We start from the raw sequence: 16,095 nt of genomic DNA, 5'->3' as shown, positions 1-16,095 counted from the left end.
GTACTAGAAAAACTGCAGAGGAAAAAAAACAAAAAAACAGGAAAGATACTCCTTCTATTTTTGGCATTTTTGAATTCACACTTGGAGCAACATATCCCGTCTGAGCATCTTCAGTGCATGAAAAACATTGACATACTGAAACCAGTCAAGCAAAGGAAAGCGTGGAGGCAGAAAAGGTGACATGAAGGGGCTTTGCTTTGGGTGCAGGACCACTCGGGGCAAAATACTGGAAGCACCAGTGCTAATGCTGGCCACAGGGAAGGAGAATCTGCTCCTGTGGCCAGCATTAGCACTGGCCAGCACTATCAGGATAGCAGCAAAGCTGTAAGCAAAGGACATATTAATTGCTCTACATTACTAGGCATTGGGAGCTCCCAGCTAAATGCTGTAAAGTGGGGGGGGGGGAATCACCCACTGTGATTTTATAATTCTTCCAGAATTCCTGCAAAAAATGTGGAATAGCATTGGGCTATATGAAACACCCTGGAATCTGCCTCATGAACAACTACAGGGTGAGGTTTATTACTTAGAGAGCTTTAATCCATATAACATGCACCTTGGGGATACACGTAGCCTAATGCCATTGCCGGGTCGGAATGGTCCAGCAGGAGCAGACAGTGATGCTCCTGTGGTAACCTTAGCTGGCATGACAGATTTCATCCCAGTCTTGTAATTTTCCTCCTCTTCTTTTTAATCACAGAGCCCATCTGTAGAGCTGCTCAGAAAGCATGGAGCAGATAAAGCCAGGGCAAGGCACCCAGAGGAGGAGATGGGGGGCCTGCTGCTGGAAGGTAACTGCTGCTGCTGCCGTGGCAGGCACTGCAACAGCCCTCTGCCTGGGGATCCTGCTGGGTGAGTGTGCTGCCAGCTACATTCTTTCAGTTCAGCACTCCGAAAGAGAAGTGGTCTGCACTGCGTATAGCAAAAATCTCAAAATCCTCCTACTGAGATCAAAATGCAGACACCTTTCTGCACAATGCACAAAAACTACAAGGGCTGTAGTCAGCTCACGTTCTCACTATGTGACTTTGAAGCACTTTATCTTCAGTGTCTCATGATACATATGCTCTATTCCTTTCCTGCTTGACCAATCTGATGTCCTTCTATGACAAGATGACCTACCTGTGGATGAGGGAAAGCATCTGAATCTGGTCTATCTCAACTTCAGTAAAGCCTTTGACACCATTTCCCATAAACATTTTCTTGGAGAAGCTGGCTGCTTATGGCTTGGATGGGTGTGCTCTTTAATGGGTAAAAACTAGCAGGATGCCCAGGCCCAGAGGGTGGGAGTGAATGGAGTCACATCCAGCTGGAGACTGGTGACCAGTGGTGATCCTCAGGGCCACTTTGAAGCCAGCCCTGTTAATTATCTTCATCAGTGGGGATGGAGGGCATCCTCAGTCAGTTCACAGATGACTCAAGCTGGGTGGGATGTTGATCTGCTGAAGCAATAGTGTGGCCATCAGGATCAGGGCAGTGACTGTCCCTTTGTGCTGGGCACTGGTGAGGCTCCACCTCAAATCCAGGGTTCAGTTTTAAAACATCTCATGACAAGAAAGACATTGAGGGGCTGGAGCGTGATCAGAGAAGGGAACAGAGCTGGGGAAGGGGCTGGAGCACCAGAAGCAACTGAAGGAGCTTGAGGGGCTCAGTCTGGAGAAAAGGAGGCTCAGGAGGAACCTTTGGCTCTGCACAACTCCTGGAAGGAGGGTGCAGCCTGGTGGGGTTTGGGCTCTGCTCCCAGGGAACAAGGACAGAGAATGGGAAAAGGCCTCAAGGTGGCCCAGGGGAGTTTTAAGATTGGACATAGGGAAAATTTGTTCACTGAATGGGCTGTCCAGACCTGGCACAGGTTGCCCAGAGCAGTGGTGGAATTCCCATCCCTGCAATTTAAGCGATTTAAGAAACATGTAGATGTGGCATTAGGGGACATGGTGGCCTTGGAAGTGCTGGTGAAATGATTGGACTCAATGATCTCAGAGGTTTTTCTAACCTAAACAATTCCATGATTCTGTGATTCTGTCCTGTAGTCTGTCTCTGTGACTTTGAAATTTCTTGTCACTGTACCTTGCTGCCTCTGCCATTTCCTACCATGACCCTTGCAGCCACTGAGCACTGCCTGTTTTACTGTCCCACTCCAGAGCATGGCCACCATCTCCCTCCCTCTTCCACCTCTCTCCTGCTGCTTCTGCTGCCCCATGGCCACCTCAGGCCAGCATGCCAGTGAGACTCCAGCATGACATGACTGACACATGCCACCTGTACAGTCACAGTTAGTGAGGTGGCTTCAGTACCCAGCAGAACCTTTCTGAGGCTGTTCCTGCAAGGACAGGGCCAATCTCAGGTTGCCAGGCTGTACCCATCTGTTCATGAATTTCTGTCTCAGGCTTGACAAAAACCGACTGTTTTCAAGTTCAAACAAGTTCAGTACAAAATGCTATTCCTGCACATGCACAGGGTACCCCAGTCCAGTTATGGGGCACCCCCGAGGCAGCTGGGATGCTCAGGGATAGTCAAGCTGCTAAAAACAGGGGGTTTGAAGGACAGGATGGTATTCATGTTGCAAAGCTGTGAGGAAAGCTGCCTCTGACAGACACCTTCCCTTTCTGGCAGCCTGCCATTCCACAGGAGAGGCCAGCTTTGAGCACACAGTGGAGCTGCAAGGAATCCCATTCAATAGCAGCTTACAGACAGAGAACTCAGACTACTACAGGGTGCTGACACCTGCTCTTGAGAGGCTGGTGAGTTATCTGGGCCTTGGGAAAACACTTGTGAAATACTGTGGTGGTAGCACCAGCAGAATCTCTAAGCCAAGGGCAGGAGGAAAACTAGGACTTCTTAAACATCAGCAGGGTACACTGTGGGGCTGAACTACACTTTGAGAGGCCCTGTCAAGGCCCTGAGAGACATTCATGGAGTGGGAAACGTGTGTTCAGGCCTATTCCTTACATAGAAAAAAGATGTACTGCCTCATGCCCTAAAAGCCAGGGTGGGAAAAAGTTTACATATGAGCTGGACATGGGTGCTTCTGCTTACAGAGCAAGAGACCAGGCACCAACAGTTCCACATTCCAGCAAAATCCCAGGCATCATCTATTCCCATCTCCTTGGGGTCCAGTAAATGTGTGACCATCACTCTTTGCTTTGCAGTTTCTGTCCAGTCTCCAGGACTCCCAGCTGAACTGGAGTTGCACTGGTTGCACCATCCTGGGCTACAGGTGAGTGTAGGCAGCTATCTCTGCAGACCCTACAGCTCATGTTTCAGAGAATTCTGACAAGCCTCACCAAGAAGGTGAACTCATACCTGTGTTCTTGTTCAAAGCTAGTACAAAGAGAAACTGGTCAAGGCTGGATTTTCATCTGGGATTGCAGCAATGTTCTGGATTTTTAAATTTCAAAATGCAGTCAGAAAGGCAGAGGAAAAGAATTTTGTTCAACCACAGCTTTGGGCCAAAGGAAAAAAAAAAATTCAAATGATCATGTCAACCCAGAGCACATCTCCAGAGAAACCTAAATTATTAAGAATTAAAATATTAAGAATAAGATTTGTTTCCTTTGGGTTCCCTGTAGAGAGCTAGCACAGGAACCTGACCCTTGTACTGACCATGAAGCCAAGGTTGCCCTTAATTCTCTGTCTCCCAACAGGAATGGAAACTCCAGTGTGATCGTCCATTTCCGCCTCCTCTTCACCCCCCAGGATTCCCAGCCCCTGAGCTCTACCTTGGAGGAGGAAGCTTTCAGGCATGGGCTGGCAGCTGCCCTGCACAAGCAGGGTTTCTCCCTGGCTGCCTACGGGACCATCTCCTCAGCCTCTCTCACAGGTGTGGCCCTGCTGCCCTGTGCTGGGGCTGCTGGCACCCAGGGGCACACAGCTAAGCCACCATGAGCCACCCCAACTGCTGCAGGGTTTTAGCTCCGAATGTCCAGTCAGTGTTAGAAATTGGGGTGCTGGCAGGCACCCAGCAAACCGATAACATGATCTGCCTGGCTCCCAGCTGCTCCAGCTTCACCAGACAGCAGCAGAATCCAGCCTAGATCTTGCCAGCTTAAGAGACATTTGTGGAGTCCCCAGATACCTCTCCAACACTAATGCTGTCCAGCTGCTCTGCAGTGCCAGAGCAGGTTGAGGGACCCACAATAAGGACAGAACCTAAAGCATGAATTGCAACTATTTTGGCTTTTCTTGCAGCACCTGAAATCCGTCTGAGGGATAGGGAATGAAGCTCCAGGAAGTTAATGGCTGGATTTTCTGTACCTACCTGTGCACAGCAGCCCTTAGGCAGACCTCAGAGTTGTAGCAATAACTACAGCTCAGGTTGCTATTTCTCATAGTTGAATTACTCTCTGAAACCACCTGACAAGAAATTCTCCTTTCCTTCTGTGACTGTGGAGTTGCATGTGACTGTAGGACTCCAGGTCCAGCCAATTAAAAAAACCCCCATGAGCCTGGGAAACAAGAAGGCGTGGGCTCCTCTGTAGCTCCCTCTGCACCCTCTGCCAGAATCCAGGGCAGGATCCCTGGATCTCCGGGAGCCTTGTGCTGCCCAAATGGAAGGTGCTGGTGTCCCCTTGGCTTTAGGCAAACAGCTTTGCATAGCTTCAGCCCCAGTCTGCTCCTGAGAGGCAGCTCACTTCCACAGCTTTTAGGAATTTCTCTCTCCACGTGGAGTCAGCCCAAAGCCTGCAGGGCACCAGGGAGCTGTGCCTCCCCTGCTCTGTGCACCTGGGCCCTGCCTCACACTGGCCACAGGTGGGCACAGAGATCACCAGGCAGGAAAGGCAGATGCAGCAAAGGCCGTGGCAGCCCCAGCCCAGGAACTCCAGGACCTGAGGCTGGGCTGCCCTGCCCTTGCTGATCCTGATTCCTTCCTCTTTTTTCCCAGGTCCCAACAAGGTTTCTTCCCACAGACCTGGACTGAAATCAGGTAAGAGCCACGCAGCAGGAAGAATCACCTGCACTCTGCAGCCTCCTCCTCCTCTTCCTCACCAGCAGCCTGCATACAGATACAGGCTTGGGCCCCATCTTGTTCATAGCCTGGTGGTCCAGGGGCCTGCAAGCTCAAAACAAGCTGCAGCTCTGCACCCAGCACCATCCTGCAGGGACTCTGGGGCAGCCAGGGAGCAGAAGGACAAGAATACAGGGGTGGTTGCCCCTGGGGAAGGCAGGGGATAGTTGCTGCGTGGACTGCAGAAGACATGAGTGACTCAAGCCTTGCTGTCCCCAGGGAGCTGCTCTTGGGACACAGGCTTGCTCCAACATCCAGTATGTGAAAAGAAAGCCCTGAATGTGACAGCCAGACAGGCTGTGCTGATGCCTCTGATGGAAGGGGCTGTGCTGAATCTCCCACAGCAGGTGTCCTGGACATAGAACCCAGCCACAGCCCACTGTTGGCAGACCTTGACAGGGGGGACACCAGTGGCTGTCAGGCACTGGAAACAGCCAAGGACATGCCATGACTTTTCAAGGCAATAGTAAATGACTGCATTGGGATGAGGGACACTGTGCCCTGGAAACACCTTAGTCCCATCAGCTGTGATGGGTTGTGGTGACAAGGTCCACCTTACTGGTGGTCTGGCACAATGGACAAGAACACATGCCCATGAGCTACTGGAAGCTTATCACAAGGCAGTAGCTAAGCTCATCAAACTAGTCAGGATGCTGCTCTACAGTTTCTTGCTCTAGAAGAGTTTCAGGGAGGATGCTGTGATGGCCCACTGCTTTGCAGTGCTCTTCCCAAGCCTGCAGGGTAAAGACTGCTTTGTGACATCCCAAGTACCACCCTGCTGCTTGAGCATATGCCAGCAGCACACACAAAGCTGAAGCAGCTTTTCCCACTTGCCCCCAGGAGCGTGTTGCTGGGGTGCAGTAGCAGGATCCTGGGGCACTGAGTTTCTCCTCCCTTTCAGACTGTGGGAGTCGTCCTGCCATGCAGACTGCCAGCAGGATAGTTGGAGGCTCAGAGGCATCCAGAGGGGAGTTCCCATGGCAAGTCAGCCTTCGAGAGAACAATGAGCACTTCTGCGGCGCTGCAATCCTTACAGAGAAGTGGCTGGTGTCTGCTGCTCACTGCTTTACTGAGTAAGTTTCAGTCACACCACTTTGCACCCTCCATCCCTGTTCCAAAAGCTGCCATATCTGCCCAAGCTCCCACTGCACCTCTCTGCTCCACCACGGGGAGAATGAGGAGTTTCCATCACTCCTGGAGTGGATGGCAGGATGGGCAGTAGGCAGCTTGGGTTTGCAGGACAATGTTGTGGCTGCAGGTTCACAGGGCTCCCACTATCTCTCCTCTAGGTTTCAGGACCCAGCCATGTGGGCAGCTTACACAGGGACCACCTCCCTCAGAGGCTCAGATGGCAGTGCAGTGAAAATGGACATTGCACAGATCATCCCACACCCCTCTTACAACGCTGACACAGCTGACTATGATGTGGCCGTGCTGGAGCTGAAGAAACCTGTGACCTTCACTAAGTACATCCAGCCCGTGTGCCTGCCAGATGCTGGCCATCACTTCCCCACCAGCAAGAAGTGCCTTATCTCTGGCTGGGGCTACCTCAAGGAGGATTTCTGTAAGCAAAGCATGGCAGGCAGCAGAGCAGACGTGGTGGGGTGTGAGTGGGGCAGAAGGCATCAGGGGAAGGGAACTCAGACCTTGCTCTGGCCAGCTGAGGTGGGCTGCACCCTGAGCTGCTGATCCTGTGCAGGGCTTCCTGCACTGAGCTCACAACTGTGTCTTTCTCATTCAGTGGTGAAACCGGAGTTCCTGCAGAAAGCAACAGTGGAGCTTCTAGACCAGAACCTATGTTCCAGTCTCTACAGCCATGTCCTCACAGACAGGATGATGTGTGCTGGCTACCTGGAGGGGAAGGTTGACTCCTGTCAGGTAAGCTTTGCCCAGAGAAGATGGCACACCTGCCCACATAAAGCTTCTTCCTCCCAGTATGCATCAAGTGACACTTCAATAAGCAGAACTGACACTATGGTCACTGTTTCCCACTGAGGTTTGAGGCCCTGCCTTGGACCCAAGCACAGATCAGTGACTGCAGAAGACACAAATGAGGATATGTTCTTTACTGCTTAGAGCAGGGTACTGTTATTTAAGGGGCTCTTTCAGTTAATTAACTACTTTTCTTGTCTTCCTGAACTGTCATCAGGGCTGGCCCTACCAATATTCCACACAGGTCTTCAGATAAAAATCCAGATGGGCAAAGGGCAGCAGTGGAAACTAAAACATACACAACAGTTTTTGGTGAACAACAGAGTGGTTTTTTAGTTTTTTCCATCCTGCAAGTGGTGAGCTGGAGACAAGCCTGCCTTTGATAGTATGGAGCGAGGAGAACTGTGATGCCAGAGGAGGACTGTGATTTCCAGGTCTGTCTCTGTAGCTTGGCAGGAACATTCAAATCAACAGAAACCAGCTAAACAAATCTGCACTTTTCTGGTGGTAGTGCTTTGTATTTCTGCACCAAATACAGCACAAACACCAGAGAAGGGGCCAAGAATTGAAGATTCAAAGTTGGGTGATGAACACGATCCATCTGGTTATTAATTACTGATCGAGAGCAATCTCATCCCCAGAAGGCATTACCAGCTTCACAGACACCACATGTCCATCAGTGATGGTCACAGGGCCCCACAAGAACCAAGAACTGAACCACTTCTGACATGAAGAAAACCTGATGCAAACATTAATGTTGTCTCCCTGGGTTGTGTATCAGGCAATGAACACCCATCATATGGTTGTGTATGGGCTGCTAGGATTAACCTTTATGAGGTTTAACAAATTATTAAAGCAGTAGAAATGCTTAATCCTAGATTTTACAGATTGTGTCCTTTGTTCTTCTGGCATATAAAGGGCACGAGGCTTCTGTGTAATAGCAGGACAGCGTGCCCACATGGAGGAACACCCAAAGGCCAGCACCCAGATGCTCCACTCATCACTAGGCTGGAGCAAATGTAAAGGGACAGAGAGACTCCAGCTGGTAGAGGGATGCTGAGGGTGGACAGGGCAAGCTCAGTGCTTCCCCAGGGAGAGCTCACCATCTGCTTTCTCTTGCAGGGTGACTCTGGTGGGCCTCTGGTTTGCCAAGAACCATCTGGCAGGTTTTTTCTGGCGGGAATTGTGAGTTGGGGTATTGGATGTGCTGAAGCCAGGCGGCCTGGGGTTTACACACGTGTTACCAAACTCAGAGACTGGATCTTGGATGCTATTTCTGCCTTCCCTACCTCCATAGCCCGTACTGTTCCTCCAGTGCACTTGAGGACTAACAGTAACGTGGTCAGTGCTGAAGAGGTCAACACCACCACTGGAGCAACCCCGACCACCTTACCAGCCCCAGCTGCCAGCAGGCCAGGGGCTGCAGCAGGACCACAAGGTACGAGCACCCACAGTGGGTGCATCGTGGCAGGCACAGTGGCTGCTGTAGGTCCAAACATCAGGTTCATTCCTCCAGTAACCTAAGCTGACGTTTTGTAGGGTGAGCCACACAACTTTGCCAAAGTGCTAAGGTACAAAGCCACTATATGGCTGCCCTAGCTGAGTCCAGAGCAACCTGGCAAAGCCACTCAGTACTTCTGCAGTTCCATGTGCTCCTTTGCTTTTGTGACTGTGTAATCTTGCTGTGTAACTGGTCTGCTCTGGCAGGCCCAGAACAGGTCACTAAGGCACAGCAGCATCTGATAGTATTTATTCTGTTGATCATTTGCTTTTGCTTGCCACCTAAGGAGCTCCCAGCAGTTCATAACTGATAGGTGTCCCTTCACAGCAGCCATGCTCCCTGAAGGGAAGGAGGGCAAGTGTCTGTAGGATGACCTGTCCACTCCAAGGAATACTCCCAGCAGCTTTGCAAGGAAATGCAAATGAAGGGTGTTTTTCTAAATCTAGAATAATATTTTATCTGTAATGGCAAGGCTAAAAGGCATGGAGCTACTGATTACTCTGCCTTCATGAAAGGCCCAGGATTCACAACTTGCTGAGAGCAAGATGCAGAACAGCATTTTGTGTGAAAGTCCAGCTGTACATGGCCACCATCAGGCACTGCCACTATCAGCCAGCAGGGCTTGGGTAGATATCTCTCACCTCAGGCCTTACCTATCCCTGCTAAGCCCTACTGGTTAGAGAGTGAAGTCTTTTCTTGCTTATCTTCTGCTAGCAATACTCACAAGTCATGCTTTGACTTTTGTTCAGAGTGTGGAGGACGACCCGGGTTCTCTAAACCCAGCAAGATTGTGGGAGGAACAGATGCTTCCAGAGGAGAGATCCCTTGGCAAGTCAGCCTGAAAGAAGACTCCAGACATTTCTGTGGAGCCACCATCATTGGGGACCGCTGGCTGCTGTCAGCAGCTCACTGCTTCAATGAGTAAGAGCCCATCCCTGTCCCTGCTCCAGCTCAGCTGCCCACCAGCACAGAGCTGCACAGCCAAATCCACAGTGTGGCACTGGGGCCAAGAAATGGAAATCGAGAACACATGTTGGACATTAATTTTTGCTATAGCTTGACATTCATAGCAAAAAGGAGTTTGTGGGGAGGTTGGAATGAGGCAGAGAAAGGTTAAAGCAGCCTGATCAGGGAGAAAGGACAACATATCTAAGAGAGGTGGAAGAAAGTGCCACAAGAGAGTTTCTTTAATAAACTTAACCTTAAAAAATTGTCTGTAATATGTGAAATAGAGACACATGGTCAGTTGGTAAAGGGAAAATGGTCAGTTCAATCCTGCATAGTTCTGTTAAACTGCAAGAACCCAAGCCTAGGTTTATAAGTAGCCTGAAGAAGTGAGTAGCAAGAAGATAATGCTTGTCAAGATTAAATTCCTGAAAGCAGAAAAGGTGGGTTATTAATTCTGAAGGATTTTAAGACAACCTCATGCAATAAACAGCTGGGCAATAAAGGAGCAAGTGAAATGCAAGGTAGGCAAGTGTGAAATGAGGTACACAGCAAAACCAATAGTGCTGAATGAAGATGAGCCTCCATCAGCTATTGCAAAACAAGAGGTCAGAAACATGTGGATATTGCCCTGACAGCAGCAGTCCTGTGGCAGAGGCAGTTAATGAGCACAGGAATGCAGTAAAAAACATGGGAGATGAGTGGGATGTTGTTGGTAATGCACAGCACACCGACTGCTCCAACATCACAGGGAGGGCAAGAGTAACACCGTGTGCTTGTGTTCACAAGGCTCAGGTATGAGCAGGGTGTGTAGCAGCATCATAACAAGCACAACAAAATAGATCAGACTAGACCTGGGAATAAAAATAACTAATGGGAAGGCAGTGTTTGATGGGACTGTACAATAATGAAGGGTACAAAGTGTTTAGGGAATGCCTTTTGACTGTCTTTTTAAGATACCAAATAATCACCAAGAGCAGGTGGAAAACAATCAAAAGGAAGCAGTTTTTCTAATAAATGTAATTAAGCTAAATATTTAAAATTCACCTAGGGTTAGAAAAACAAAACACAACATTAGAAAAATCCAAATAAAACCAAAAAATCCAGCAAGATCTACTGAATAGAGTGACACCACCTGTGTGCCAGAATACTCCTGAAATCATAAATTCCTGAAGGTGAAGAGAGGATTATTATTGTATGTTTATTTGCTCTTCAGGTAATATCCAACAGGTGCCACTGCTGGAAACAGTTCTTTTGGCCTGACTTAGTAGGGCTGCTCTGCTGCATGCTGATCATGTAAAGCTGTCTCTAATTTCAATGTCAGAATTCATGCCAGGGATAAGTGTGTGAGTATGCACATTTAGGTTTATGTATTTGCAGGACAATGCCAGAAGAGATTGAAGCCTATGTGGGAACAACATCAATAAACGGAACAGACGAGAATGCAGTGAAAGTCAACGTAACAAGAGTGATCCCACATCCCCTCTTCAACCCCATGATTCTGGACTTTGATGTAGCTGTACTTGAACTGGCAAGACCTCTTGCCTTCAACAAATACATACAGCCTGTGTGCCTCCCACTTGCCATGCAGAAGTTTCCTGTTGGCAAGAAATGCCTCATTTCTGGATGGGGTGACCTCCAGGAAGGGAATGGTAAGCAGTAATGCATTACCTGCTGGTTTGCCTTGGAGCAGTGGTACCCTGAGCAGCAAAGCCCGTGCTCAATCCACATTCCTGGGAATGTATAGGACAGGGATCAGTAACAGGGACAGTCAGGAACTGACAGAAACACAAGAATAAGCAAGAATAAAGGCACACAGAGCACTACCTTAAGGAGAGGCAGCTTGGTGGGAGCCAGGAAAAACCTGCCGGACCGCCCTCAGTAGCTCTGCTGTGCTAAACAAGTGTCAGGCCTTGCCTCAGAGCCTGCTGCAGCTCTGGCAGGATGGCATGTCAGCCATTCAGTCACAGAGGTGTTCCAGCAATGAGCATAAGCAAAGATCCCACTATAAGGAGAAAGCCTGAGAGTGGCACATGTGCTACCAAACAAGTCCAGCTGACAAGAAGCCCACAGACTCTCAGGAGCATGGGACACAAACTGTGCAGAATCCTTAGCACAGACACAAACTGCACCCTGGGGTGAGCGCCAAGCTTCAGGGCTGCAGAGAAAACAGGTTTTATAGGAGTCAATTCCCATGTGGGATTAGAGCCTGTTTTCCCAAAATATGTGTTGAGTCAGTCTAAAAGCCATTAGCTAGCTCCTTCCCTCTGCTGCACTCACTAATTCTGTGATTTTCATGCAGACACCAAGCCCGAGATCCTGCAGAAAGCATCTGTGGGCATCATAGAACAGAACACTTGCAACTTCCTCTACAACTTCTCCCTCACTGACCGAATGATCTGTGCTGGCTTCATGGAGGGGATGGTAGACTCATGCCAGGTAAAAGTGTGGGATTTCTCTACGCTGTAGATTGTTCTAGAAAGCTGGGCTAACTCTGCTTTCAGCAGATGCTTGTGAACTATTTACTGAGTTGCTGTAACGCAACTGTGTAATTCACATGTACCTGAGCACAAAACAAACCCCAGCCCACTTCTTTGGAGATTTAGGAAAGCAAATAAAGCTCCACCAAGTTGAGAATTACTTAAACCAACATCCCACCACTCTGTCTGGCCAGACAAATCCTGGATGAAGCAGGTCTCCTCCTGTGGCAGTGAGTCAGTGGCAGTTGGTGGCAGCTGTGGAGAGGTGCTGACAAGAGCCAGGTTGAGTCACTGACCCCAACTTCAATTTCTCCACACTCATGCCCTGCATACACATTGCATGACAGCAGACAGGCCCACAAGGCTGGAGGAAGGAGTTGAGGGCAGTTAAGTGCTTCTGGTGTATCCTAGGGCAGACCTGATTGGACTGAGCAGCCATTGCCTTGCTTCTTCTGCAGGGAGATTCAGGTGGGCCCTTGGCCTGTGAGGTGACTCCAGGAGTGTTTTACCTTGCTGGCATCGTGAGCTGGGGATTTGGTTGTGCCCAGGCTATGAGACCTGGTGTGTACTCCAGAATTACTAAACTCACAGACTGGATCCTGGACACCGTCTCCCAGCTGCCCAGTGGTGGCACAAGCATACCCTCCAGCTCAGCCATCCCTAGAACTTCTACCACAGCCGTTTTTATCCAGCCCAGCACAATGGCTGCAGGTCCAGCCAGCAGAACCACCCTGTGGACAAAGATGAATACAACCATGAGCAAAACTTCTACAGCTCTGACAACGACCGAGACTGCCAAGCCTACCCAAACCCCAGGTAAAACTGAGAACTGATGCATTGACATGTGGGCAGGAGGCCTCCAGCATAGAGGGTACTGAGCAGGTCATGGGTTATTGCCTTCTAGTGGTGCCTTGTACCAGCCTCACTTTCAAGTGTTCCAGCAAGGTGTGTATTGGAAAAGAAAATCCTGAATGTGATGGTGTTGTGGACTGCAGCAATGGCTTCGATGAGCACAACTGTGGTGAGTTCTCCTCTGTAGCCCGTGGCTGCTGACAGCTCTACATGACCTGGACTCCACAGTGGTACCCACCATATTAACACTGGCTGTCTTGGGCCCAGACACTGGGGTCCTAGGCTAGCCCACTATGGTCCAGATCATACTTGCTCTGCCAGACCCTAAAACAAGATACAGCTGGATGAGCTGGATCCAAATTTACTGCCAGAAAGTGCAGCCTCTTCTACTCTGCTACAGACATTAGAACCCATTTCCCAGCACACAGGCCTTTTGGCCAGTCAGTCTGGTAGCACAAGGTGGCAAGACAGGTCTGCACAACATGGCAGCCCAAAAAGTGTCTTGGCATCCCTGGGACTGCACTTTGGGCTGCATATTCCTTGCTGTTTGATAGCTGAGCCAGGCCATCCAAATACCTGCTCCTCACATACCACATCCCTGGAAGGTGTGATCTGTGATAACAAGTCTGCAAAATACACCCTGTCCATCAAGACTTGCCTCAGCTGGGTGAACTGAATTCATCACATCCTACTGTCCTGTACATGCTCCCCCAGAAGGCTGTCCCACAGCACAGGTTATGGAAGGCAGGAAGTAATTCCTTCCATTTATGGTTTTTTAAAACCATGGTGCTTCTTCCTGTGTTCCAGACTGTGGCTCAACAACAGCTCTGGCCTTTAGCAAGATCGTGGGCGGCAGCAGCGCGGCTCGAGGAGAATGGCCCTGGCAAGTCAGTCTCTGGCTCCGGCGGAAGGAGCACAAGTGTGGGGCTGTCCTTATTGCTGACCGCTGGCTGCTCTCTGCAGCTCACTGCTTTGACATGTAAGTCTGAGATAAGCTAGTTAAGTCAGCTGGCTCTTGCCTCAGTGCCATCAGTCAACCTGCCCTTGCCCTCCCTCGTGGTCCAGCACCTGGCTGGCATGCTGTGTCCCACAGGAAGCACACACCCCCTATCAGAGAAATGCCCCTAGAGGTAAGTGTGAAAAGGAATGGATGGAACGAAGCCTGAGTACACTCACTGGTTCTGGAGACAGGGGTCCTGATCTCCTAAGGTGTGGCCAGCCCCACAAGTGGAGGGATGGCCCTCCTTGTGAGGCTATGCTCCTAACAGCCAGGTTTGCTGTCTTTCTGCAGTTACAGTGACCCCAAAATGTGGGTGGCCTATCTTGGAACACCCTTCCTGAGTGTCATCGATGGCAAAATGGAGAAAATATTTCGTATCTACAAACACCCTTTTTACAACGTCTACAGCCTAGACTATGATGTGGCACTACTGGAGCTGAGCACACCTGTCACGTTCAGCAGCACCATCAGACCTATATGTCTCCCAGACAATTCTCACATCTTCCATGAAGGGGCCAGATGCTTCATCACAGGCTGGGGCTCCACAAAGGAAGGAGGTACTGGATAAAGAGGGCCCTCCCACAACCATGATGGCCAAGCTCAGTGCTTGGCCACCTACACTGCAACACTGCAAGCCCAAACATCAAAGTTCCCACACCACTGCCCCAAGCACTCCCATCCTAGGCCATAGGCTGCAGAAGATACCAAGCTGGGCAAGGCCTGGTGTCACCATCATCTCCTCCCCAGCTACCGTGCACACTACTCCTCCATTTTATAGCACCTCTTTCCTCTTGAAGCTTTCCCAAGCTTTCTACATGCCAGCCACTGTGCTCTCCACCCCCACAGCAGCTGCTCCAGCTGTGCTTCTGCAGTACAAGGACCACCCCAATACCAAATTGGACCACTCCAATTTATGTCTGGTCAGCCAAGCTGCCTGACAAATGACACACCCAAGGGACCTTCTGGAGTTTGCTCTGCTGAACCAGGTGACTCACTTTCCCAGAGCAGGTCTCTCCCTCTGGCAAACAAGTAAGATACCCCACTTCACATGCTGCTATTTCCCATGTGCTCTTCACCCAGCTAACAGCAATACTTGTCTCCTCAGGTCTCATGTCAAAGCATCTGCAAAAAGCAGCAGTGAACGTGATCGGAGACCAGGCCTGCAAAAAGTTCTACCCTGTCCAGATCAGCAGCAGGATGCTGTGTGCTGGTTTCCCACAGGGCACCGTTGACAGCTGCTCAGTGAGTGCAACAGCAACAAATGCTGTGGCTGGGACACAGCAAACTCGTGCCAAGTCCCTAGACTATATTGTCTCAGGAGGGCCCTGCCCTGCCTCCCCTAGTTCAGATGTCTGTCTGTCCATCAACTGGCTGCTGCTTTTATGCATGTCCATCATGCATACACCTCCTGCTGCTTGCCCCACCAACCTGTGACAGGTCAGGGGAATACACAGAGAGATAATGCTAGGAGACCACATGGGGCCTGTTCCATGACCCTACAGTATCTCTAAATACACTCTTCTATGTTCCAGAATCCCAGCTTCAGATTGTTCATGCAGGTACATCACTGAGCAGTTCTCCAGCCTGGAATGCAGCTCCTGGGGAAGTGGGGAACAGGACAGCAAATGCCCCTGCCCCAGAAAGAAAGAACATTTCATGGCTGGGGGAGCTGCACTGCTTGTGGCTTGATACTGGATCCTTTTCCTCTCTCTGCAGGGTGATGCAGGTGGGCCCCTGGCATGTAAAGAACCTTCAGGGAAGTGGTTTCTAGCAGGAATCACAAGCTGGGGCTATGGCTGTGCCAGGCCATTCTTCCCTGGTGTCTACACCAAAGTGACAGCTGTCCAAGGCTGGATTGTGCAGAACCTCAAGCTCTGAAACTGCATTTCACCACTCAGGGAAGGCAGTGAATGAGAGGAGTAACTGCCAGAGGATGCACTAACCCCTCAGCTACTGTACATTTTTCTGATGCTGCAAAGGGGTGAAGACACCTTGCAGGTGTTGTGTGACATGCTGGTTGTTATCAAAGCATTTGATAACTGCTTTGCATAGAAAGGTACACATTCTAAACTTTTTCTATAAATAAATGAAGCCTGTCCCATCTTAAGACCTGGCCAAATATACTGTGCATTAAAACATGAGCTTCCTAGTTGGATGGGTGCCGGAAATACCTGCCAAAAATTCATGGAGTTTGGCTGACCCCTGGCTATGAGCTGTCATCCCATGGCCAAGCCAGCAGACTTGGGACCTTCGCCCCAGCCCAAAGTTATGCGCTTGCAGAAGCTTCAGACCCCACTGACTCGATGGAGCTGTTGTGCTGTGCAGTGGCTTTTGGGAAGGGTATGATGCTGTTTCCAATAAGTGTGTGAGACTAGAGAGC

At 50.0% G+C, this 16,095-nt stretch overlaps 1 protein-coding gene across 1 annotated transcript; it reads left to right on the top strand.

Moving 5' to 3' along the window:
* The first annotated feature begins 728 nt into the window (after positions 1-728).
* On the top strand, positions 729-15,599 carry TMPRSS9 (transmembrane serine protease 9). Its single transcript, XM_058821126.1, has 18 exons — positions 729-852; positions 2,614-2,741; positions 3,150-3,217; positions 3,645-3,820; positions 4,883-4,924; positions 5,907-6,078; positions 6,295-6,569; positions 6,747-6,883; positions 8,060-8,251; positions 9,035-9,064; positions 9,106-9,359; positions 10,764-11,035; positions 11,686-11,822; positions 12,322-12,679; positions 13,523-13,694; positions 14,007-14,272; positions 14,821-14,957; positions 15,432-15,599. The coding sequence occupies exons 1-18, from the start codon at positions 729-731 to the stop codon at positions 15,591-15,593; spliced, it is 3,102 nt and encodes a 1,033-aa protein (XP_058677109.1). The 3' UTR covers positions 15,594-15,599.
* Positions 15,600-16,095: the final 496 nt, after the last annotated feature.

This window comes from Ammospiza caudacuta, chromosome 28 (genome assembly GCF_027887145.1).
Source record: "Ammospiza caudacuta isolate bAmmCau1 chromosome 28, bAmmCau1.pri, whole genome shotgun sequence".
NCBI lineage: Eukaryota > Metazoa > Chordata > Aves > Passeriformes > Passerellidae > Ammospiza > Ammospiza caudacuta.
Note: the sequence above shows the minus strand (reverse complement) of the source record. Positions and strands in the feature narration are given on the sequence as shown.